The 26,242-nt window shown below is 42.5% G+C and overlaps 1 protein-coding gene across 1 annotated transcript in view; it reads right to left on the bottom strand.

The window, feature by feature from the left end:
* Nucleotides 1-13,532, bottom strand: part of ANKRD28 (ankyrin repeat domain 28) — a 129,050-nt gene extending 115,518 nt beyond the window's left edge. The window contains exon 1 of the mRNA XM_042801697.1: nucleotides 13,423-13,532. Within this exon, the coding sequence (XP_042657631.1) occupies nucleotides 13,423-13,449 (27 nt within the window). The 5' untranslated portion in view covers nucleotides 13,450-13,532. The remainder of the gene's footprint in view (nucleotides 1-13,422) is intronic.
* Nucleotides 13,533-26,242: the final 12,710 nt, after the last annotated feature.

Below are 26,242 nucleotides of genomic sequence, written 5' to 3'. Positions count from 1 at the left end.
CAGTTCAAATCAATCCTTTGGCAACAAATATATACTACTTAAGCATTAATTTTTTTAATTCTTTGAATGCAAGTAGATGTTATACTTAGGTCTGAACAAGTTATATTCATGTATTTCTCTAACACAATTTTTAAATTAAAATTTTCCCTGTCCCATTCTCTACACCTTCAAGCTGAACATTCCCTCAAAGCTCCCACACTCCATGCCAATAAACCACACTGAAAATAGATTAACCTTTTGTCTAGTCTTATCACTGTGAACCTTTGCACAACATAATACAAAAAGCACAACAGAAAACACTTCATATCTCTTAAAAGATATGGAACATTAAGTACAAAACAGCAAAAAAAATACCATAAATGTCATTTAATTCACAACCCAATTAATTCACAGTCATCGAACCCGATTTTTAAACTAATAGCCGCATAATACAGTTGTTCTCAAAATTTCGTATACTTTTAATAACTTATTTCAGCATAGCAAATAAGATTCTGCTATCCTCTCATATTCCCTTCTCTTAAAATCTAGAATCAGATACTTAGGTAAGCTTTCTTATCAAACTACATTTCTTATTAACACTTTGCAAAATACTCATTTATTTAATGTTTGTCAGTCTGATTTTTTCCCCCCCTTGCATTCCAGAGTTCATTTGTTTATGTTTTACACTACATCACCCATGTTGGTTTTGACACCTACCAGGAGCAACGTTGATACTATCCTCCAGTCAACTGCTTTAGAGCCCACAGCAGACAGCTGACCTACTCATGAAGCAGCCCCTCTACGACTGCTTAAGATTTTTAGGCAAACATAAAAAAATTTTTTAAATTATGAGGGCTAAGGGCCCTGACTTAAATCTTTCATATTCTTTGCTTTTTAGCTCAAAATTCTTATAACAAAAATCTCGTAACAAACATACAGGTGATATGTACACGAATATTTGTATGGAGACTGTTAAGTGCATTTTTATTATACCTTTCTTTTCCAAGGTGACTATTCCCAGTGCATTTTTACAGTCAAAATACACACCCAATTCTTTTTTTTAAACCAAGCTTTGTAGTTTTATTATTGTTTATTCCCGAAAAATAAACCAGAGTCAAATGCATGAGTAGTCTCATCCATAACCCACTGAATTAAACAGCTTTACAGCAGGATCAAACAGGGAAACAGAATGAAGTGAGGAATAGTCCATCTTGATAAGTTTTTCATTAATGGTGATTCAAAATGCTATCTGTTCTAGCTGTTGATAAAAATATTTGCACAACCAAGGTGCTTATGTTGTGCTACCCATAAAACCATACTAAGTGATAGGTGGAATATAAAACAAGTAGTTTAACTACTATTTTATATTTCAATTTCCTATAAAGCTGAGATGAAAAGTTTTCTTCCATTACAGAAGACTTAAAACTCTATTATTAGACTATTTGTAGGGAAGTGACCAATTATTATTTTAGTTTATTTCAACTTAGTCATTTTTATGTGAGAGTATTTTCTTACTAGATGTTTCCCTACCCCAAGTATATATCTCTGTTCAGGGAGATAGAGGGATCACTAGTCACAACAGGCAAGACTCCAAGCTGTCACTGGATGGTGTCCAAGAATTAGAGCTGCACACACAGAAGCATACAGGGAGTTAAGAAGTTGAAGGGCTTTCTGTCCATACATGTTTCTATGAGGGAAAAGGCTGCAGCAAGTTCAGACTACGCATATCATTTTCAGGTAACTGGACTACCTGAACATGATCTTAGACTTTCACTGCAACCTCTTAACAGATGGAAGGTAAGAGAAAGTCTTTTTGATATAATTTTCAGGGCTCCGGTTGTAAAACTATGAGTAGTAGAGCACGTGATCAGCCTAAAAGGGGAGAAAAACAACTTTAAAATGCTGCAATAAAACCGGCACACAGTCATCATATGGGAGATGAGAAAAAGCTAAGGGTCCTGAAAGGCAGCGCATGTGGTAAACAAGCATGTTACAGAAGAACTCTTCTTGTTTCAGCGTTTTCACATCAGTGTAATTCAACAGGAGATGTTATAAATAGAAGCAGACGTCCTTAAGACCCTAGGTTCTCTCACAATTAAAGAGGAATTCACAACCACACTCAAACCCCAAAACAATCAGGAACCGGGCAAGAAAATCAAGCACACTGCTGTGTTTCAAAACACATTCTAAGAAATTTCAGGCCAACAGTACTAAAGTTACTTTCCCAGAGAGAGAGCTCCAAGACAGACCACACTCAAGTGCCTCTGCTCACCCCACAGCCCTCAAACCAAAGGACACAGGAGACACCTCTTCTGTGATTACAGGACTTCTGACACAAAGGAAGACATTAGAGTAAGTTTATCTGAGCCAAAACACTTCTTTTTGGTCGCTACTTCAGAAAGCTTTCAAGGAACAACTTCCGCAGTCCTATGCAAACCTAAATAATTTGTCTCTCCCCTCCCTTTTCACCACTTCGCAGAAGAATGACTGACTGCTTCAGCTCAACGGCAACCAAATATCAAACCATGGCCTTAGGCACATTAGAAGCCAGTAAGTTTCAATCATTACTGTTAGAAACTTTGCAAATGAAAAAAAACAACCCAAGGAGAACCATGTCATTTAAACTCCATCCCAAAATCATGAAACTCCTACATTTTCATGAAAATTTACCTTCTCCACATGACTTTAAAGATCAGGGTTCATTCAGGCAATGTACTCCATTTCTCACGCACACAGAGTCCTACCCTACACCAGAAATAGATTAGCATTCAGTAGTTCATGTATCTGTATTTCCTTCTCCTATCTGTCAGCTGAAAATGCTGGCCTTCACTGTGGTAGATAATTTTCAAGTCACATAATTAGCACAGTTTTGGCTGTTAATTAACCTCTCGAAACAGAATAACAAGAAAAACATATCCTAATGTTTCTGCCTGTACTGAACCTTGCTTGTTACAGGTAATTTTCATTGTTTCTTATCTAGTGAAAAAAACAAGACTCTGCAAGCATACACCAAAGCAGCTGCCACCTTACTTCCACAACCACACCATGCAGTATGCAAAGTAAGAACCTGGCATTTTGAACAGGCATCCTGTAATGACGCGTTGCCTTGCCTCACAGCCATGCCACATGTCACTGTGCTCCACAGTAGAGTAGGTAATGAAATCCTGAAGTCAAATTACATCATTCCAACAATTCCTCCTCTTTCCTTCAGTTATCCATCCTACTTTTACAAGTTATTTTTCCCAAAAATAAGTGGTGTCAGGCAACATAAGGGAAGCACTAGCAGGCCCTGTAGTTATGATATTAAAAAAAAAAAAGGAGCTTTTGTGAACATGTCTAACACACATGTATTTCAGAAGAACCAATAAGGGCTCCCACAGTATAGAAGGCTGAACTCCAGCAGACATTTCCGAGATCTTTTCTGCAGGCACCTTTGTCCAGTCTTTGGATTCAGCCAGCTGTGGCCGACTGCTGCCACAAGGCCAAGCTTCAGGCCTAGAAGATTTATTTCTCCTTGTGGTCATTCAGAAGGCAAAAAGCCAATTTTCTGAAGAACTTACTCCAGAAGGACAGCTTCAAAATGACTTTGCAACACCTCCAACCAGCATGGAGGACAGCACTACTAATACTGGCATGGCAAGCTTCCAGGGAAGGGGAGCTGAACTTCTCCTCTGACAGTCTCCACAGACACCGCTGGCATTGCAATTCCTCCTGTCATTTGAACAGATACTATGTCTTTGGCTTATGTAAGCTCCAGTGATGAGCTTTATAGAAGGAAACGTAGCTCACTGCTCCCCCAAGTAAGGGGTTGGATGTCGAGACAGGAAGCTAACGCGATACCTAACTGCTTACAGTATTTTCTACAGCTGTTGCAACAGCAAAACCCAGCCTTCTAGGTGAAACTTAGGTTGAATGCAAAGATGTCATCAACAGCTTTTTAACAGTCATGCTAGTTTTTCTGCAAAATTCCTCTACTACTTGTGGGCACAGAATCACGAACCATGGTACTTCTACTTTGATGCTAGTAGCTATTCTTTAATTAGGTATGCAATAAGTGTAATACTTTAATGATTACTAAAGCAGTTTTAACACATATGCTGGAATTAATTACAGAAATTTTATCAACCTTCAGGTGAGGAAACCTCACAACTAATCTGTTCAAATGCAAACTATGAAAAATATCACCTCTTTTTTTAAGCAATTACAGCTTGTTAAATGTTCTGAGTCTTAAGAAAAAAAAAAAAAGAGGCCATTCACAATGTGCAAAGTCGAAGCCATTTAAAAAATAAGATATGGCTGCATGCAGCTATATTAACCCTTCCAAAATGATAAATTTGATATACTTGACCCAGAACCACTTTCTGCATCTCTAGGTGTAAAAAAAACAGTAGAAGGCACTCTCTTCCCTATATTATTCACAGTGTCAGTTCAAGATTACAGATGCTAGAACAGTCCCCTTCCTGTGCTGTAGAAAGGTATAGCAAGTAGAAAAGGAACCAATCTCTCATATTCATTGCAAACAGAGCTCCACAGGGTAGCTGGATACCTGTTGGTTTTTGAATGATCCCTGACTATGAAGTCCTGAAGTACATCAGGAGAGCTTTGCTCTTCACAGATATTGACAATCTGTGATATCCTAACCACTTTTGTTGTTGCTGTTCTCATTCTAATGCTTTACAAATCCCTTTTTCACCTTTCTCATCATGCTCTCATTATGAAGACCTTCAAAGAACTCCTCTCTTGAGCTTTGTTTCTTCCTGAGTAGATTTACTTGATTATTTACATCCTGATAGCAGTAATTGTAATTTGCTAAACTTATAATAAAAAAAAAGAATAGACAAAGGTCTACGGAGAAGTCATAAAATGTTACTTATACTTTACCTGAGAAGTTCTACTTTAATAGCCTTCTCAGTCTGTGATGTAAGTACTGTTAAATAATAATCTTTCAATGGCTGTGTGCTTGTGGATGGAAAGAAACAGAAAATATAGCATCATGGGGTAGGAGTGGAAGAAATAAATTATGAGCTGGGTGGTTACTACAGGATCAGGAATGATGCAGGACAATAATGGCATTTGCAGCCTTGCAGGTAACAGAGAAGTGAGAAGAAGAAATGTTATTCTACAAGTCCTCCTTAATACTGGAAATAATCCCCCCAGAATAAAAGAATGCTTAAAAAAAAGGCAACAGATACAGAAGAACTGTAAAACAAAATACTGCTCCTGGAACTGACACAGACGCAAAGGAAATGAAAGCTATCAGGCAGTATTAATACAGGGTTCTAATTTGGCAAAGAGACTGCACAGCAACACAACATTAAGCGTAAGACCTCTTTCTATCGATCCTCATATTTTAGCAAACATAGCAAGAACTGAACAGATCTCTGCAGTTACAAAGGAATGGAGGCAAGGGGTAGGGCATTCCATTAATGTGCTATTTCTGAAGTGTCCTTGTACCACAACTTGGGACATTTCACTAATTCAAAACAATGAGTAATAATGTAACCAGAACAATAATGATAGCATTTTGGTTTTCTTCATCGGCTTATTTTATGTGCTCTTCCTTCATTTTAACCTACCAACAATGCTGTGGGGTGATGCTGGTGAGAGAAGCGTTAGCAGAAGTAAAGAAAAAGCAACAGACACCACACAGCAATCCAAGGCAGGAAAGAAACATTGAACGCTGAGGATGAAAAGGAAGACTTTGTATAGACTACCTGCCCACTATCATGAGCAATGGACAGAGGCAGCAGATGACCTGAAGATGGGACGGGGAAGGAGAGAATACCAGTTACCCCTAACATTTATATAAAACAGAGTCTGCAGCGATGGATTTAAATGGCTGCATTATGCACTAGTTACAGATTATGTTAGTATATAAATAACTACAGAAAGTGGGGGGGTTACCCCCAGTTGAGACATCTATGACTCAAGTAGGTCCTTCAGCTTTGAGCTAGGTAGATCCTTGGTCTCTTGTGTTGCCTGCCGCTGGATGACCAGGTTCCTGAATGGAGGGTTCAAATTCCTCCCCGTTAGAGGTACCGGTATAGATGGAGCTATTAAAATATAGAAGCCAAACAGCAGAATATTGAAAAGAAACATTGAATTCTTCATGATTGTTAGAAATTCTGTAAGCTCTGAAAAGGCTCATTTTGGCCTCAATGCTTTAACTACTACAAATTCATTCTCATTTTGTCATGCTGACTAGAATCCTTGCTCGTGCTCCCTTCTCCTCATTAAGGTACTGTTATATATTCACTTTGCCAAAGTCAAAAAAAATTTAAATGTACCCATGCTTTCTTCTCTGCACCGGATGGAAGTAAAGTACAGTATTTCAGCAGAAGGTGAGAGTGAACCTCAAGTATGATTGCATGATTATGGAATGACCAAGAATAACTTGCATGCAAACACCCATCAGCTGAAGCAAGGAAGGCCATTAAGTGACAGTTCATTGACAATATGGCAACATTAAACATTTAGGATGGCTTCACAACAGTTCGGGACATAGCCAGAAACAGACTAACCCATGCAAACAGGCAAAGTTCCATACAAAACGTGAACGTTCACTAAGCTCTCCTAATGTAAGTTCATTTATGATTAAGAGGCATTCCTTCCTACTCTGGGGCAGGAAGGCTTCCCTCCCATCCCTGTAAATGTAGTTCTGAAGTTTAACAACATAAGCTTAACCAAAGTTCCTTGTTTTACCGAAAACCCCATTGTTAAAACAGGCAGACCTTTGTTTTACACCACTTAAATTAAAATATAGTTTCAGTAGTTTAGTGAGAAGTGTTCAGGGGGCCCTAAATAGATAGGTTTTAGTCATGTAAACAAGACTCTACTTACATGGTATCATTCACTCAATATACACATTACTGTAGAAATAATCAGTGAAAATCTAGGATTATATTCAATTCACAGTACACAGCATCTCATTATTATAGAAGTCATTAGGTGCTTCAGCTAACAAGTAGTTCCTCAATCTGCAAGGATGCTACAGACCAACTATCCTGTCCCTCTTTCATTTGCATATCACTGCTGGTGCTTCCTCTTTAACTCACTGCACTCCCCCAGCTGGCTACACGTCTCATCTTCCTTTCTCTCCCAACTACTCAGTCCCACCACTCTTGCATTAGCTCTAGTTTTTGTGCTGAAATGGGTCAGTGCTGTATAATTCATCAACACCCAAGCAATGACAACTGAATTAACACGGTTAAACTGGTATATTCCCATCCCTTGGCAAGAGTGCTAGTGTCATTAAGGAGAGGAAGAATAATATACCCTGATATTTTGGACCTTAAATATTAAGATTCTGTCCTCATTTGCACAAAGGATAGCACCAAGATACTTTATTTCAGATTAATTTTCAAATGCCAGATTAGAACCTGTCCCCCACTCCCAACAATGAAAGAAAACAAAACCACCCCAAATCAGCACTGTAAGCATGCTCCCAGCACTTAGCGATGGACTGCTCTGTTTATTTTTCATTGATGTGAAATGTTTTCTGATTTGTATTATGATACAGGTTATTTAAACACAAACATTATAAATAACTTTGAAACAGTCACTGTAACTAAGGCAACGAGTCTCCCACTCGACTTCCAGAAATAGGAATAGAGGTAAGAACAAAATAAAAAGTTGGCAGGAGCACGAAAACAAACGATCTGATATTAGTTTGACCTCAGAAAGGCCCAGCTGACCAGAGAAAACTAATAGGTACACCAACTGAGAAACAAACTAGCTGCTAACAGTGGAGAATATGAAATGTATAATACCAAAGATATTTAATTTCAGTTATCTTATTCCACAACCCATTTCAGTGACTGGAAACAATGACAGAAATTTGGGAATGTAACAACCCACATCAGATAGCAGATTGCTCGTTCAGAGTCTCAACAGCTACTAGATCCCTACAGGAATCATCTTTTTTTTTTTTGTCAGTGATAAGGAAGTCACTTCTTCATAAGCAAGTGCACATTTGCCTCATATGCCACTGCCCCCCCCCCCCCCCCGATATTTTCCTCCAAGTAATGGTCACAAACCTTCGATGCTATCTACATGAATAGACCTTTATACCCTCACAGAAGGCCACTGAGTTAACAGGATCTGCCATAAGGATCTGACTGCAGAATCAAGGCTTGCTTTGTTTCTCCCCCAACTTCTTTTTTTTTCCTTCTTCTTCTTTTTTAAAAAAAAGTTTATTTTCTTGACTGAGAAGAACTGCTTGTTCACAAGTCAAAAGTTCCCGAGTTATCATCAGGTAATCTGATCCCCCCAAAACGAACACGTGGGAGAACCAGGTTCTCTCAACACATTCTAATGGAAGGGCTGGTAATTACTTCGTATAACAAGATAAACGGAGTTCAAGTTACTCAAAGTTTTCCATCAATTAAAGAAACTTATCTTTTCAGTACATGTGAGTTCTTAGCCTGGGAACACGAGAATTAACAGTAAGATTTAAGGTGTCTTGGTAAGTATTACAACTTCCTAATATAGTTATCTTGTATACAGTTAAAACAGATTAGATGCAAATTTTAGGAAGAATGTGTGATGGAAAATAGAGCTCAAAGACTGGTTCTCCACCTCAACAGGACTCCCAAAAGTAATGTTTTTTAAAAGAACAGTAACTTTAAAGTAACTTCTACCAAAAAAAGAAAAAAATTTAAACACGTATCTCATTAGTCTGTCTGAACAGAATTTGTAGAGCAATACCATGTAATTCCATTCCCACCATATCCCTCCCTCATCGAACAGCAGCAGCTCCTTTTCATCACCACAGGAGACCATTCCTCCTCTTAGTGTAACAAGGAACTAGTTGGGACATTTATTCTTGGCATGAATTCTAAAAGAATGAAGTCTAACGCTGACAGTAATGAAAATAGCAACCATAGAAGCATTCAGACCGTTCACTACGACACTGCAAACATTTGTTTAACTGCCAATTGAACAAGATCCATCTTAGCTAAGAGAAAGATATAAATGGGCAATAAAGAAGTCAGTGCTCTCACTGTTCAAGGACTTTCAAGATAAGTGGTCACTCTAATATCCTCATGCAGTTGTTCCTGCTCCGATCCTTTCTACTCACGTCTGACTTCTGGGAATAAATGCATTGCCTCAAGAATAGTCTAGCAGTCATACAGAACAATCCCATACAAATTCCTATCAAATGCCCATTATTATGAGCCCCAAGATTTCTTCCTATTACATATTTAAGATTCAGAGAAAACAGGAAATGCACAATTCAAACTATGATATACTGAAAGGAAAAAAAATAAAGCTTTACCAACTATAATGATGCTGCATCCAATGAGTTTTGCCACAAATAGTTACATAGCTGCAAAAATAAAGAAAAAATTCAGCCACTTTTGATCAGAGCTTCATGCATTTCAACAAAACTATACTGAAATGTAGGTTTATGCTAGCCTAAAAGATGACCTATAGGCACATACACAGGTAAGGCTTGTAAGAGAAAAGCAGCCAATCCCTCAGTTGTTGGACAACCCAAATTCCACGTACCCACTAAGAATAATAGGCTATTACTCCTTAGATGTTAGAGAGACTAACTCGCAGCCCTTTAAAACAATAATTTACCTGTTCTTGGAAACAGTTAACGTACCTAGAAACTATGACTGAATAGCAAAAGGAGAAGACACTTAACCTTTCACAGCTAACTATGCAGAGTTAAGAGGGCTTTTAAGCAGGAGACCAAGGCACACCATTATGAACACTCCCAAGCAAGTTACTCCTTTTTCTTCCCCCACCCCACACCTCCCCCCAAAAAAAGGTCTGATAAAGCATCAGTGAACCTTGACCTAAACTTTGCTTTCAATGCAGGTTCTTACAGGAGAGTACCACAGTGCTTCAGGAAGAAACAAACTTTTATAGCCTCCCTTTCACTTGGCATTTTACTAGTTAAAGCAGCCTCTCATCTAGAAGAACCCAGTATACAAGAACCAATCTATGAAGACAGTACGAAGGCAAACAAACTGAAGAGCAAACACCTTAATCATAAGGTACACTTAACTATATTTTACATCTCTACTTTGAATGGCTTAGCCACAGTGACAGAATTTGCAGATTTACTTTCTCTGCCTTTAAACACGTTTGTCCAACATTGCACAACAAACCAAGAGTAACGAGAACAATCTACAGGTAACCTGACACTTGAACGATTGCTCTTTCTATGCCAAAGTTGGCTATTGAGCATTATGGGTATCAACTTTGCTCAATATAGTTCAATTTAGCTTCAAATGCAATTTTTCCAAATATGGCTTATGGGGGTTTTTGATACGTAATATACTTTGAAAGCAAGCATAAGTCACTCCTGAAAGTGCAATGTACAGCCTGAATTATTTCAAAACTTTGAAAGATAATCCTACCTTGTAGGATTGGAAAGCAATAAAAGCTCAAGCAGTGTTAACACAAATTTGTAGAGAATGTAACTGATGGCTGCTTGTTGAACCCAAGGAAAGGCCTACTCTTCTCAGAGCATGGAAAACCTTTATTCTGAAAGTTAAAGGCATCAAATCAGCCTCCAAAGGCAACCATATATTTGGGTTTCACAAACACATTAAGCATCTGTAGGATCAAAGTTTTGTTTATCAGTGTACTAAGTAAATTAAATCAACTGCAAGTGGAACTGGGATTTCACTGTCTGAGCTCCACTAAGCTTCAGAGCAGAATTTCTCACCTCATTGTTAAGTTCTCAAGCACTGCTTTTACCGGAACTGGAAATAACTAAACCAAGTGCAAGAAAATATCAAGCTGCTTGTATGCCCTAAGTCTGCCTCTCCCCAGCATGATTCTGACATTTAAATAAGTAACAAGGAGCCCTTCTATATTATCAAAGAAGAAAATCAACAGGTTTATGTTGGTTTGGGAAAAAAAAAAAAAATCTTGAGAAATACATTCATTACTTGGTAGATTTTTTATTCTAGAAAGTTATTAATCTGCCTGACTGTTGTAGAAGGAAACTAGCAAATCACTTCCCTCTTTCATACTAGCTGAACAATATAAACAGCAGAGCTGCCTTTGCGCTCCTCCATGAAACACAGCCACCACGGAAGACAGACTCACTGTAAGGACTACAAATGTACACGACAATTCATTTTATTCTAAACAAACACATCACTATGAAGCAAAGTACATGGCTCAAGCAAACAAGATGTATGTTTTATGAAATACTGAAGATAAACACCTCTACTTTCTTATAGTCCCACTATATGTTTTTTATAATAAGCAGGTGGTGTTATATTCTTAGCACAGCATCTAGTCCTGAAGTCAAGATATCTTGCAGCATACTGCGCAAGAACACTGACCTGGAGGTAATCTCTGTAATTATCAAAACAGGGATATTTCACGTTAAATTGATTCCTCGTGATTTTCTGCATTCTTAAAGAAAGAAATGTTAACAGAATTTAGTTTGTAGCAACTGATTTATCAAACAACTGACACTTACCCAGCAGAAATACAGCTGCTGCTAAAAATCACTCCCTCTACAATGGCCTCTTCAAAACCAGAACTCCCCTCCCTCTCTCCTCTGCCCCCTTCTCCTGCCCCTACCAGCCCCCTTTCACTTAAAAGAATACTTCAACTCCCAGTGTATCAAAGCACCTTTATAGATCCATGGAACCTCTAAAAAAATCCACCTCTTACTTCTGAATTAAAACTTGCATTACGATAGAAGCTGAAAGCTTCACATGCATTATTCTGTCAGCCCAGTGGTCCCACATAATCCAGTGTTTCACCTCAGTATCACTCAATAGCAGGATCCCTCCCAGAAGAAAAGTTCTGAAATACACTACTTCCATGTTGACATAATCACGACGGGCTTTTTGTGAGTTATTTCAAAATGATTATGTGCAGAAGAGTTGTATTTCTTGGCTTGAACAGAAGGGCTTATTTCATAGAAGAGATGAACAAGTGTTCATTTCTGTGGAAAGCCTCTCATGGAACAGCAATGGAACCTAAAAAGAAACCTAACTCGAAGACACTAAATGTATTTTGGGTCCACAATTGTTGCTCATTCACAGATGAAGTTCTAAAGAAATATGAGACTTAACTAAGTTTACATAAAATACAGCAGGACATAAAGATCCCAGCCCCATATGGCTGAACATGTTTTGGAACAAAATCCCAAGGGAACATGCAACCTAAGTGTAAAAAGACAGACGTATATGCAGACCCATGAAAGGACTAGCAGGTAACGATGAGCTGATACTGATCAGCATAACAAACAGACACAGGATACCAGCTGCCTAACTACTGCCAAGTTTCTAGGTGGTTTTTTTTCTATGGGGCATTTTTTTTTTTGGGGTGGGGGGTTGGGGGGTGTGTCTAAGCAATACAGTCAGTGACCTTAAGGAAGCATATTCAAGGAGATCAACAGAGCACGGTGTATGAGTTTTTCCAGAGAATTTGGTCTACACACTCATGAAAACACGAGAAAATACCTTTTCTAGCAAGCATCTTTCTACAGGCGGCAAACTGGCAGAGCAGACCCTCCCACCTTTGTATCTTGATACTGCACAGGAGACAATAGGTAGGACAGGGGAGACACCAGAAAAGGACAGAGCAGCGAAGACAAGTATTTTTCATAAGCTAGGATGGAAACCGAAGAGTCTAGCAAACAAAGAAAGGGTGTGATGCGATGAAAGCAACAAACCACTACAGGCACGGAAACCCTCCTGCTTTTTCAGCAGGGGAGCACGGACTCGGGGAAGGTTTGTCAAGCCCACCGAGAAGAAGGATACGGCAGCCGAACAAAAGGTTTTAAAGGCCCGAAAGGGAAAGGTGGTGCGCGAAGGGGCAGCGGGCAGCTCTGGGGCACGTGAAGCCGCCGGCGGGAGCGCTGCCCCGGCCGGGCTCCGGGAGCAGAGGAGCCGGCTCCCGGCCCCGGGCGCGCCGCCCACCGCCTCCAACATCGCCCCCCCACAGCCCCCTTCGCCCCGGGCGGTCCCTCAGGCCCCGGCGGCGCCGGGAGACCTTCCCCTTCCCGCAACACAGGCGCGGGGCAGGGCTGCTCGCCCCGCCCGGGCCTCCCCGCCGCTGAGCGAGGCGGGCGGCACGGCAGGGACCGGCGGGGAGGACAACGTCCCTCCCTCCCTTCACTCCTTCCCCGGGGCCGGCCCGCCGCGGCGGGGAGGGCAGGGCAGGGGCGGGCGGGATCCCGCGGCCACCTGTTAGGCCCGGTACCTGCGCGGAGCGGCGGCCCCGCCACCCGCCCAGCGGGGGCCACCGGGGGGGGGCGGGGGGGGAAGAGGCACCCGCCGCGGGAAGCACATGGCGTCTCCCGGCGCCGGGGCGGGCGCCACCCAGCCCGGTCCCCACACACACACACACACCCCGCAGCGAGGAGGGGGCGGGGAACGGCGCGCAGCCGCCGCGGCACGGGAAGGGAGGGGAGAGGCGGAGGCGGGCGGGCGAGCGACAGCTGCCCCGCGCACCCACCTGCTCACGGAGTTTGAGGAACACCATGGCGAGGCCGCCGCACCCACCGACCGACCGACCGACCAACCGACCGGCCGCCAACGCCTGGGCGCCGCCGCGCTCACCGGCCACGCCCCCCCGCCCCGCCTCCCCTCTCCCGCCGCCGGCGCCACCCCGCGCCGGGGCCTCGCGGGCGGCGGGCGGGCGCGCGGCGGGCCCGCCAGGGGCGGGGCCTCCTCCCAACCCCGCCCCGCCGCGCTCCCGAGGAGCTTCCTGAATTAACCGCCCGCCGGCATCAAAGGCGCCCGCCCGCGCCGCCCGCCGCGGCCCGGGCCCGCACCACCAAGGGCGGTGCTGATTGGCCCACGGGAAGGAGGGGCGGAGTAAGGGCGGTGCTGATTGGCGAGGCGGGCTGGCAGGGGAAGCGTAACGTGAGGCGGGCACGTGGGGGCGGCGGGCCCGCGGGAACCGCTGTGGCTTCCCCGGGTCTGGTCTCGGCGACCTGGTGGGAAAAACCCCGGGACGGGGGTCACCGGCACAGCTGGGCTCGGGGCCTGGCCCGAGACGGGAGCCCTCCAGCACGCCTCGGCCTAAGGCAGTGCTCAGCCCCGCGTTCCCCCGGGATCTGGCGTGAGCCCCGTTGCTGCTGAGGGGAAATAGAATATACCAATAGAATACAGGAGATAGTTCTAAAAAGAGAAAGGTTATATCACTATATTACTGTGCATATTTTTTTTTTTTTTAAGAGATGTTCACCTGCGTAATTCTCATACTTTGTGAAGTAATTTACAGGCTTGGTGGTAGGCCTCTCTGTCCATCAAACACAAAGAGCATCTTCATAGATGGGACTTCAAAAACTGCTTGTGAAAGGAACGAAAAACAGTGTACAGATCATTGAAATTAGCTGAAGTGTTGCTCTTCCATAAAATAACACTGCAGTCAGCCAGCCCAGCGTGATAACTATGATTTGGAAGGTTTATTTTTCTCCTGAAATTTTATTTCTCCCCCCTCCCCCGAAAAAAAAAAAAAATCAGACTGAAGAGGCTGGGTGTTTTGCAATTGCATACTGCTACAGACAATGCTGATACAATTTTTTCCATTTTCTTGACTTCCCTGTAGCTTCAAAGTAAACTGTGACTTAACGTTCCACATGTAGTTAAATCAACTTAGACTTTAGTATTACCTTAAGAGGAAAGAAAGTTTAATGAAGCAATTAATTGTATTCTCTGTGAGCACTCATTTGTGTGGTTTTTGCCCCTGCTCATGCGCTGGTTGTTGACTCCAGTAGGAGCCTGGCATGTGAACATGTTCTCTTGGTGACTGACAGCATGAGAACAGAAGGGTTTTCTATATGTGCTAGCTGAGGCAGGTCTGTTGTTATCTTTGAATACTAGTGGCCGAGCACTAGTGGTGTGTGCTTGTTTATGATATTTTATTTTAACCAGTTAAGATTGCAATTCTGTTTTACCAGGCAAAGGAAAAAAACTCAACATTGCCACATTTTCCAAGTCAATTTTGTTGATATCTAGATATGTCCAGAAATGCTGAATATGGTAACTGTTAGTTAATTTCAAATAGCCCCCAAGTTTAGTACTTGTACGCTGTGCCTATGGGGTTTTTTGTTTGTTTGTGAATAGAAGCGTATTGTATGCAAATATGAGAAACAGGTAGATTTTGACACTATGCAAAATGGTTGAGGACTGTGATAACAATGTGGTAACGAGACTGATGGTTGTGGAAATGAGAGATAATTTTATCAATGCAGTCAGTGAAGGAGAAAATGGCATCAGGAAACACTGCCTTTGTTGCCAAATTGGACTGCTCCTTTTCAAAGTGAAAACATCATCTGGGAGCTGATAAAGTTCTGCTTCCTCCTGTGAAGCTTATCAGTTTATGGAGTTCTTCAGAAAATTATCTATTTTCAGTTCACACACTATTTAGAGTAATTTCTGTATGTAGACAAGTCATATACATAAAAATGTCACACCTGGAATCACTAGCACCTCTTGCAGCTTGGAGCCAGGCACTGTTTCAGTAGGGGAAGGTGCATCTTTATTTTATCAGTTTCCTGGCTCCTTATTCCAATGCTCAGGCTATAGCTAGGGACCAGGCCTGTTGGTTTTACCACGTGTACTTAAATATGCCATCAACCAACTGACCTCTGACCCCAGTTTTGGTTTTTTTTACCCATGAGATATAATACAGTATGAAAAAATTTAAGTGGTAAAACATGTAAGTTACAATACCGATCCTGGAGGTACCCATCTGTTTCAGTTTAAGCATGAGTGCTTGTTGAGATGACTTACACACATGAGGGGGGAAAACATAGAAGTGGGGAATTTTCTGAGCGTTGTTTCCCTGATACCAAGCAGTTGCATGTGGGTACTTCTTCTCAAGTCAAAATATAAATAATTGTCCTACTCTTATTCTGTGTAAACCGGTCCAAATGGTTATTACAGCCAGAGCAAAAATACGAGAATATCACCAACAATATTATCTGCTTGTGTCCCACAAATACAGTATTTGCAGAGTATACTGCAGAGCAATAGGAATAGTAGACAAGAAATCTCAAAAGTTAAATGTAGCAGTGCTGTAAGGAAATGAGCATTTCTTGTTCACTTATGCCCATGTATTTCAGGGTAAGTTCACCTACATTGTTTTTAAATGCTGTGTTACAAGCTAGGTAACTGCCCAGGCATCCCTTAGGAACACGAACAGGATGTTTCACGGTAATCTATGAGTATTGACATACAAACATACTGAAAGCCATGACAGTTCTGGTAATGTTCAGAATACACATCGCAGAAGTTAGAAAATTCCACAACACTTTTTAAATTGGGTGGTTTGTAAGTTCTTAGCACCACAGCTCTCCTGAGGGCACGCTTTCAGCAGAGCGCGATAGGCTTTAGCTGCATGGCTCCCATTAATGTTAATGTTATGTCTTCACGCTGTAACTTATCCCACAGTGTGTAACACTACCCAGTGTTTTAAAGATAGGACCATATGGGCTGCACTGAAATACATAATGGGATCGAATTGAAGAGACCATAGAAACCTCATACTCGAGATGTTTTGTGAACTCATCTGAAACATGCTCATGATTTATTTAGTTCACCAGGAGTGCCTGTATCCTTAGCTCTTTATAACCAAGGGTTTCAGCCCCAGCCAAGTAGGTTTGGTTTGTTTTTTTTTTTTCATTCTCCTACATGGGTAAACAGGCACAGAGGTCAACAGACTTACACGAGGTCATGGTGTGAGTCACTGCCGTGGCTAGGAATAGAATCCAGGACACCTGATTGCCACTGCCCTCCTCTGAACACTGTCTCATACTCCTAAATCAAAGCAGGTCTAATTTTCTTTTTTCACAGAATACAAAGTGTCTGAAATCAATATAATGTTATAATTTCCTATGGAGGGATGCATTTATCTTTATGGCCCTGAATCAGCATTACTCAGGAGTTAGTCTTCCAATGGAAACAACACTCATTTTACAAGGTTGAGCATCATCATAAAGGCTTTTACACGTGCTGTGATACATTTTATCCATCAAAATCTAAAACAGTCAAGGTTTTGTAATTCTGTCCCAGAGATTACATTTTGAATCAATGGCTGTTCACAGTTACTGATTGTAATGGAAACATATTGAATATCATAATGGCATCATCAATCAAATATCATCGATCAGCCTTTCTAAAGCACCATTGTGCTTATGGATGCTCATTTGACCAATTTTGTCCCTGTTTGGTGCAAACAGGAGGAGAGAGAACTCATGTGCCCTCTTTATTCAAAGAACAAATTTATTATCCGGAGGAGGATAGGGCAAATATGAGTGTCCTTTGTACAATCAGCAAGCGGCAGGGACCTGCCAAACAGCTCTAAGTTCCTATCAGTCGTGTATTCTAAGGAAAGTTCGAGTAGAAGTGAGAGAAAACGGAAAATTAAGAATATATCACGTGAGGCAATCATGGTAAGAAATTATATCACTTGCATTTTGATGGGAAAAATGTGGGGTGTTTGCAAGACGTTTGATGTGTCCTTACGCTGCCTAATTGCCAGTGTTACTGGTAAAGAATATATTAAACAAGGGGATACAAAGGTGGCTTTTACAACGGTAGCAATTTTGGCTTGAACTTGCATATTAGAAATCTTGTTCACTTAGCATTTCTTCTAGCTTAAACAACATGCAACTTTTTTTCTCCAAAAAATTATCTTCTTCAGCTGGAAAATGCCTGAAGGAGGCATAAGAAAGGTGTAAAGGACCCAGGGCGCTGGGCTGACTTTTACACAAAGAATTTTATCCTAAATCTTATGATTTCTGTTTTTTAATAAGTCTCAAAACTTTCCAAACATTAGCAAAAAGAAGTCGTACACCTTTGGGAATGTGATCATAAAAGACTATTAATTCTGAGTAGCTGTAAAGCCAAAATGAATCTTAAAAAAAAAATATATATATATAAAGAAATAAATTGTACCTTTAAATTTAACTGAGACAAGGAAAGAGAATGGAAAGACATCATTAACATATTTTCTAGTATTAGCACCTCCCAAGATGACTCCTTCTTAAAGCACTGTGAATATCATCACCCTTATACATTCTCACATAAACTTACCTTCAATTAGTGTTTATAGAATATATTATTTTGTTATATATTTCTTTACACAAACAAAACAGAATATTTTATCAATGTTTTATTTATTTCAAAATTACTCTGTTTCTATAAATAAACAAATGCCTCAAAATGTCCTTTTGTCATGCTCGTTGTACCTCAGTATGGACAATATTGAGTAACTGGAAACTCCAGTGGGATGTGATCTTGCAAATTATTTTTTCAGGCTTGGCCAGCTCTTCAAAGAGTAACACGCAAACTGAAGCACAAAAGGGAATGAGTTTTGATCAGTCATCTTAGCTAACGAAAGCTTAATGCACTATAAAAGTCTTGTTGGGAGGTTTTACGTGGCCTGCTACAGAGGGATATTTTGTTACAGATGCATTTCACCAGTGCTCTAGTGAAGTATTAAATGGCATAGTAAGTTGAAGTAGTGGAAATACTAAAGTGGAAATGCTGATTTTCATGAGGGAAGCATCATAAAGGTTCTGACTTCCGAACAAGAAGTTTCTGAGCATCCAAACCCCTTACTTTCCGATGACGGATGATGTAATTCTAATATCCCAGTCAGCTGCTTATTTAGAGAAGAGGATTTCTGCATACATACATTTCCTCTCCTGATGAGCTAAAGATGTCTTATTGACTGTATCCTCTGGTTTTTGCTTTCAGAATGGTTTGGTTTCAGTTGTGGGAAAGTGATTCCGGTGTGCAGTTTACATATTTGGTTATAAAGCACCTAAGTGGTCATCAGCGTGGGGGGGTGAAGGAAAAGACATTTTTTCAAATAGTCAGGCTCCAGTTGAAATGAGACCTCTGAAAATTAGCTCCATGTAATACAAAGTGAGGTCAAAAAGGAGGACGATGAGGGCATCTACTTTCACAGGTTCCCCTTTCACACTCAATACTGCAGGAGTAGGTGCCATGAAAATGGAGACAGTGTGTCCTGCAAAGAAGAGCAAAGTTGAAAAAAAGCTTGTTTTACCAGTAACACGTTTCTCAGCTCTCACCCCGCCAAGACTGCAATATAAGCCAAAATGCAGCAACTAGACGTATGTATTCTCACCTAATAATTTATTGCCTGCTGCCATTTTATGTGAAAGGCTGTTACGCCTATGAGTGTAGTAATGCAGCTGCATTATCTGAGAACCTCAGATAAAACTTTTAAGTTCATAAAACACACTTACAGGCTCCTTAATTGCTACAGCAGAGAGCATTTCATTGTCCAAACACAGTGGAAGGATGATCACTGTACATCCATTGTGGAATAAAGATTCTGTCATAAAGAATACCTGTCTTTAAAGCTGTTTTTTTTTCTTGAAGTACCATTTTTTTGGAATACTTTGATGGTGTACGTGAGCCTACAGCCACACAGATACGTATGTAAACTATTCTCAGATAAATACTTTTATCATCTAAAGGAATAAAGTGCTTGAGGCAGAAGACAGGAATCTCTGGATAACACTATTGTGATGAATATATTTGTCAGCTGAGTGCCATATTGATGAATTTCAGGGAAGATGAAAAGGTTTTTCATGACAGCAAGAAATTTGTAACTCAAAGAAGAGAAAATGAAGCAAACAGTTTGCATTTATCTTTGCATCTTAATAGACAACCTTATTCCTGTTTTCATTATGTTGTCTTCATTCTCATGCTAAAGGATTTCCATTTGTATAAAATATTAAAAAGAAATGGAGTCATACAAGTAAGGGTTAGTTCTGTTGTCAGTCGCAGCAGTCAGAGAACCTAATATATGGTTATTTTAGTCTGAGGCTTTTCATTAGTACTGACTCGAGAGCTGCTTTGGACCTGATAATTGACATGCACAGAGAGAATGCATTAAAACACCTACAACTTTATTATTAATTATGATTTGATAACTTGCTCCCCCCTCCCCCCCCCAGAACATGCGGCACGACAAATGAAATCAGAAAGACATTTCAGCTCTTTGATATCTGGGTCTGTCACTACATCACTGAAATCAGTGTTTGTTTTCTTTTAGCAGGTGCAAAGATTGAGTTCTGAACGCAAGCAAGCTGCAGGCAGTGTGTTTTCTGTTCAGGATCTGTACTGGTGAACATGGTTTCCCTCCTCAGCTGCCACAGCCTGAGTTTCTTAACTCGTAGGGCATGCTGTATAACCCGTATTTTCATTTTTTAAATAGCAAAGTATTATATTTTCCTTGGAAAGTGGAGAGAATAACCTCCACATCAGCCAGCACTGGGATGAATGTAATTAAAGCTCTTTTACTGAAGACATTAACACCAAATATTCCCTAAAGTACTGACTGTAGAGTTCTACATTGCCATGAGGTGAATTTGCTAAATTTAAATGTGTATACACAGAAATAACATAATTAAATTGAAATACTGGAAAAGTTCCACGTAACATATTTGGCAATGATCCCGTACAGGCTACTGGTCTGTGCAATATAGTGTTGATTTAGGGAAAGACTTTGCATTTGCACACATGCCCATTAGTAAGTGAAGCAGAATGTGAACATGTATTGAAAATGCTGCACACACAGTGGGTTTTTGTTTCTAAACTGCAGGTTTTCCAATTATATAAAATATTCTAAAATAAATGTATTAGGTTTTCAAGGATTATGTCATGCAGTCATACTGTGGAATTGAAAACATCTCGTGTTATCACAGTAGGTTTTAAGTTGAACGTCCTCCAAAATACAAATCTTGAAAAAGAATCGCCATTAGACCTGCCACAGATAAAATGCTAAGTGGCTTTCTCCTCGCATTTGAAATATGGCTCAGACACACCCACCCACACATAACTATATGTTATACCCATATGAATAGATGTATATTCCCTTACTGCTGTCATTTAGAGCAGGCATTTGGCTATATGTGGAAGTTTTCATTGCTATTGTCTGCATCAGTGTTAGAGCTAGGATTTCCCACCATTCGTTCCTTTTGCAACTTTCTATATAAATACCAAAGCAACGCACTCCCAGCTGAAGAGAGTTCGTTTCAGTAGCAGCCACCGTCTGAGCACAGAGCAAAACGGCAGCGTCTCTCCCGGCGATGGTGCCCCGCAAGCCTGAGGCAAGCGGCGGCGGTGCGGGATGCGGGGACGGGGCGGCCGTGGTGGCTGGTGCCAGCCAACGGGTAACCTGGCCCGGCATCGGGTGCTCGCAGGTGCGGTGACTGGTCAGGGTTGGGGTTGGGTTAGCTTTTTTCGGTGGGCTCCCCGCCACGGGCAGGGCTGTACGACTGCTGATGTCTGCAGCAAAAGGGCGGGAGTGCCTGAACGGTGGCTTGTGGGTGTCCCTCCTGCTGGGGGTTTGCATGGAGGAGGTTATGGCTGCGGCACTGCCCAGCCGAAGGTCAGAGCTACTGGCCCAGCCCAGAGTGATTTCAAAGGTCTGAAATGTTTGCGATGGGGACAAACCAGGGAGGGGTCTAGGAGAATGAGTCTGGCCGTGCTTTTAACGCCCCAGAAAATAAATATGCCCGTCAGAGCATCACACAGCAGGAAGAGCCCCGAACCCACAGCTCCCTGGAATCTTCTTGGCAGGGGGAAGCAAGCCGGTTTGCTGCCTGGTGCCTCAGCCCGTGGTGCACCTTCCCCAGCCGCCCCAAAGAGCCCGCCAGCCTTCCACTGTGCCTGGCCGGGGCAACAGACCAGCTCTACTGTGTGATCGCATCTGGTGCTAGAGATTAATAACCTCACTTGCAGAGACCAGCTAGAATTGTGCCTCTCCTTGTGCCAAGCACACCGAAGTAAGATCGAGCTCGAAAGTCCTTTTACTAGCTAATACCTTTACTCCATCCCCCGCAGAAAAACCCAGCGCAAACCCCTTCACCTGACATCTGGTGCAGGCTTTTACATCTTCAGGGCTGAGGACTCCCTACAACCGCCCGCTCAGCAGGGAAGCCCAGCGATGCCCTCTGCACTGACGTGGCCAGATCCTGCGTAAAAGGGGCCGTGGCTGCTTAGCCCATTGTGAACAGGTCCATATGGTTACTCACAAGGCAAAGCGGAAGTTCTGTGCAAGGCAGAGTGGGTTTTGGCTGGGAATCACAATATTCATCCACGTGAAATCAGTGTTTGTTTTATTTTAGTAGGCTTTTGGATAGGCCTGCCTGAGGCTGAGCTATGTGAGGTGTCCTGGGTTGAGTGATTGGTGGAGTTTTTTGGTGGCAGGGGAGGGGGCTATCGGGGCGGCCCCCTGTGAGAAGCTTCTCGAAGCTCCCCCAGCTCCACGTCAGCTCCACTTCTGTTTGGGAAATTGAGCCCATCGGCTGCGCCTCTACGATAACGTATTTAAGAAGGGACGTGGTGACGGGCAGTGGGACTGGTGAGGAGGAGTTGCTGCAGCTGCGTGAACACCAAGGTCAGTGGAGGAACGGAGGAAGAAAGGAGGGGGGAGGTGTGCCGGAGCAGAGACCCCCCTGTATCCTGTGGGGAGACGGCAGGGTGGTCCCCCCTGCCACCCATGGAGATCTACGGTGGAGCAGACATTGATTTACAGCCTGTTGTTCCTGCTCGCCTGATCAAGGTGACCGTGCCCGAAGAAGGCCGGGGTCTCATGGGAAAAGGCAGCCCCGCTGCTGTAATTCAGCACTGGGAGGATTGCAGCATGTGGGGGTGTCCCACGCCGGAGCAGCTCGGGAACGGCTGCAGCCGTGGGAGGGAATCCAGTTGGAGAAAGTTGGTGACCCACGACGGAGCAGTGTGGGGAACGCTGCGGCCCATGGGAGGAATTCCAGTCAGAGAAAGTTTGTGGAGGACTGTCTCCTGTGAGAGGGGGATCACGATGGAGCAGGGGGTAACAAGTTTTGGACACTCCCCTCACCGAAGATGAAGGAAGTGGCAGCACTGACTGCACCCCCCATTCCCTGCCCCTGCGCCCCTGGGGGAGGAGGTAGAGATATCGGGAGCAGAGCTGAGCCCGGGAAGAAGGGAGGGGTGGGGGGAAGGTGTTCTCAAGATGTGGCAATGCTTCTCACTGTCCTACTCTGTTATGTGTTGTTAGTGTCTGTAATAAATGTATGTTCTTTTTTTTCTTCCCCTAACGAGTCTGCCTTTTGCTCATGATCATAAAAGGGGGATTTTCCCCCATCCCAGTCCTATCTCGAACCCCAAGCCTGGCTCTCTGTCCCTTCTTATTGCCGGAGGGGAAGGGAGAGAGAGCTGCTGCATTGTGGTTGGCTGTCAATCAGGCCCAAACCGCGACAGAGGACACGCAGGAGAGGAAAGGAGCGAAGAAGAAAGTTGACACTTCAGTTAGGGTAGTAAAAAGCTGCCTATCTCCATCCAGGATATAGATCTGTGTGGATATATTGGCAGGCCTGTGTGTGCTGAGCTGCAGATTTTCCCCTATGCAATCATTCTTGTGATTTCTCTTGGACCATCAGCTATGCTGGGCTGGAAACCTCTCCCTATAGCCAATTTTCCAACTCTGTCAAAATGCTTCAACAGCATAATAAATAATTCATATGGGCATACTCTGATCGGTCATAAGGCCAGGAGGAGATATCCATAATCTGAAACTTTTGCTAGTTCACGGAAGGCTTTGATCTTCGGAGGGTTTGCGAAATTAAGTCGGTAGAGTGGGGGGAAGTGCTCTTCCCCGAGGATGACCAATTTGGCAGGCTCCAGAGCAGGAGGTGACCCGAAGCGAGGTGTGTGGCACACCGGCAGCCCGGCAGCTTGCCCGCTGGCACCGGGTGTCTGCAGGTGCCGGCAGCCTGGGACCGTGCCGCTGGCCCGGGGCTGGCAGCGAGGACTCATGGACAGACCCGGGCAGCGGGCACCCGCAACCAGAGTGTTGATCGAGTGGTCTTCCCCCTTTACTTTCCCGATACGCAAGTGCCAGATGTGCTAGGCAGATGCACGGGGTACATAAACAGTCACCGAGATAAGACCAGGTATGTTTTCTGGACATCATGAAAATCTCCGTTTATGGTTTTATCAAAGAAAGAATCTAGTCCCTGCGTTTGAAAAGTCTGCGTACATTCAGTATCTCATATATCATGAAGTCTAAGACTGCAGCCAGGAAATAATAAGAATACCACCTTTCTTTTTTTTAAAGACGTCATTATTTCTGCAGTCCTGACTTAGGATTTCTGAATGCTTGAAATAATAAGAATACCACCTTTCTTATTTTTAAAGACGTCATTATTTCTGCAGTCCTGACTTAGGATTTCTGAATGCTTGAAATAATAAGAATACCACCTTTCTTATTTTTAAAGACGTCATTATTTCTGCAGTCCTGACTTAGGATTTCTGAATGCTTGAAATAATAAGAATACCACCTTTCTTATTTTTAAAGACGTCATTATTTCTGCAGTCCTGACGTAGGATTTCTGAATGCTTGGGAAGAGGACTCCCCTAATTTCCATTCTCACACAGCCCCTTTTCCCAGCTCCCCCTGAGCCAGCATGGTGCTCTTCCATCCTGAGAACTGCCAGGGTGGGTGACGTGAACTGCTAGCTCTCTCCTCACTCCTCCCCATTCCTTGGCAGAGGAGTCTGGCGGTGAGGCTGCAGTTTCACAGGAGCTGGTGTAAGCAGCCCCCCACTGCTGCCACCCCTCACTGTTGGGGGTGCCAGCACCCCCAGATGTACCACCAAGCACCTGCTTGTGCCGCCTGGTCAGCCAAGCTGAAAAATAACCTTTTTACTTTCTGCATCTTTTTTTTTTTTTTTTTTTTTTTTCTGGAGTGATCATTAACTCAGATCTGTCCACTGAACCAGCTCACGGCACAGCCACAGAAATATTCCCACCAGCAACTGTCAAGGACAGCACGGAGCTGGGAGAAAGGGGTGGGAGCCGTGGGACTGCTTCCACTGGCTGCTGCCAAAATGCACGTGTGTGAAAGCACATCCCGTCAGCGAGGCTGGGATGTCTTGGGGTGCTTGCTGCTTGAACTAGAGCCCTTCGGCCCTTGTTAAATGTGCTTTTAATGAGTAGGGTAGACAGAAACTGTGTGATTTTTTTTTTTTTTTTTTTCCTACAGAAACAATGCAAAAAAGCTGGGAGATAGCTGGTGATTGTTCCCATCAAAACAAACATTTCTGTGCAGGACACAACACACATTTCCTTTGAAACATACAGGAAAGTGATATTAATTACCTCACCAATTCCATATGTACCCGATTCCTCATTTTTGATTCAGAGCTGTCCTGCTTCTGTTTGACTCATTGATTCAAAACATCAGGCTTAAGAAAACTCTGGAGAGCAAACAAGAAAATCCTTGCTATGCCCTTTGTAACATAAACTTACATTTTCTTTCCTTTCTTCACAAAATAATAATAATAAAAAAGTAAATCCATTTTCTTATATCAGTTTAATTTAGAAATAATAAAAGTATTATATTTGCATTCACACTGACCTATTTAGTGTCGGTTTTAAATACCCTTATTAAGTCTAATCATCCTCCCAAAAATATATTTGCATTTAACAGTGTTTTACAGTACCCCATAGCTTGCTCTCTATGACATATCAAAAGAAATATGGGATACTTTCTTTACTGTCTTCCACAGCAGTCTAATAAAGAAAACAGAGAAACCAATTTTCTCCTCCGGTATGTGTCCCAAAGACAGTTTAAAGGAAACTGTGGTCTTTTCCAAGATTATATTTTATATTTACACTCAGTGTTCTAGTCCTCTCTGATTTAAGAAAAAAACACAAAACCTTAATTTGAAAACATGGAATATATTCAAATCATTTAATTGCATGGTCAGAATATGGGATGGGATAAATTAATTTGGGGATGGCAAGGGACAAAAGACTAGCTGAAAAACTATTAGCTCTCCATTTCTGTCATGTCTCTCTTAATTTGTAGCACATGACAAATGTGGGTATAAATCTGTAGCTGCTAAGCCCTGTGACTTGAGGATGGATTCCTACAATTCTTGGGTAACTGAATGGCAGAGATCTAGTGTTGGAAACCTTTCTCCAGAATGAAGTCATGGCTGCCCTCCAGAACATGCACCTCAGTATCTACCTGCAGAAGTAAAAGCCAGCGCTGGATTAGTTTTGTCCTCACATATTGTCCGTAGGTAGTCAGTGTTCCCCCCTAGACAGGGGAGCTCAGCAGCTGTCAGCTCTCACAGGTTGTACACAGCTGCATGTACACGTACTGTAACACTAGCAAAAATGCCATTTTTCGTAATTTCATTATTCATTATTGCATAATACACAAACATTTGTAGGGTGTTAAATCTGTGTATCACACATAAATATAGATAACTGTCATGGTTTGAGCTCAGAGG

Source organism: Tyto alba, unplaced genomic scaffold (assembly GCF_018691265.1).
Source record: "Tyto alba isolate M040663 unplaced genomic scaffold, T.alba_DEE_v4.0 Super-Scaffold_38, whole genome shotgun sequence".
In the NCBI taxonomy this organism is placed as follows: domain Eukaryota; kingdom Metazoa; phylum Chordata; class Aves; order Strigiformes; family Tytonidae; genus Tyto; species Tyto alba.
This window is presented reverse-complemented; position numbering and strand designations above follow the sequence as displayed.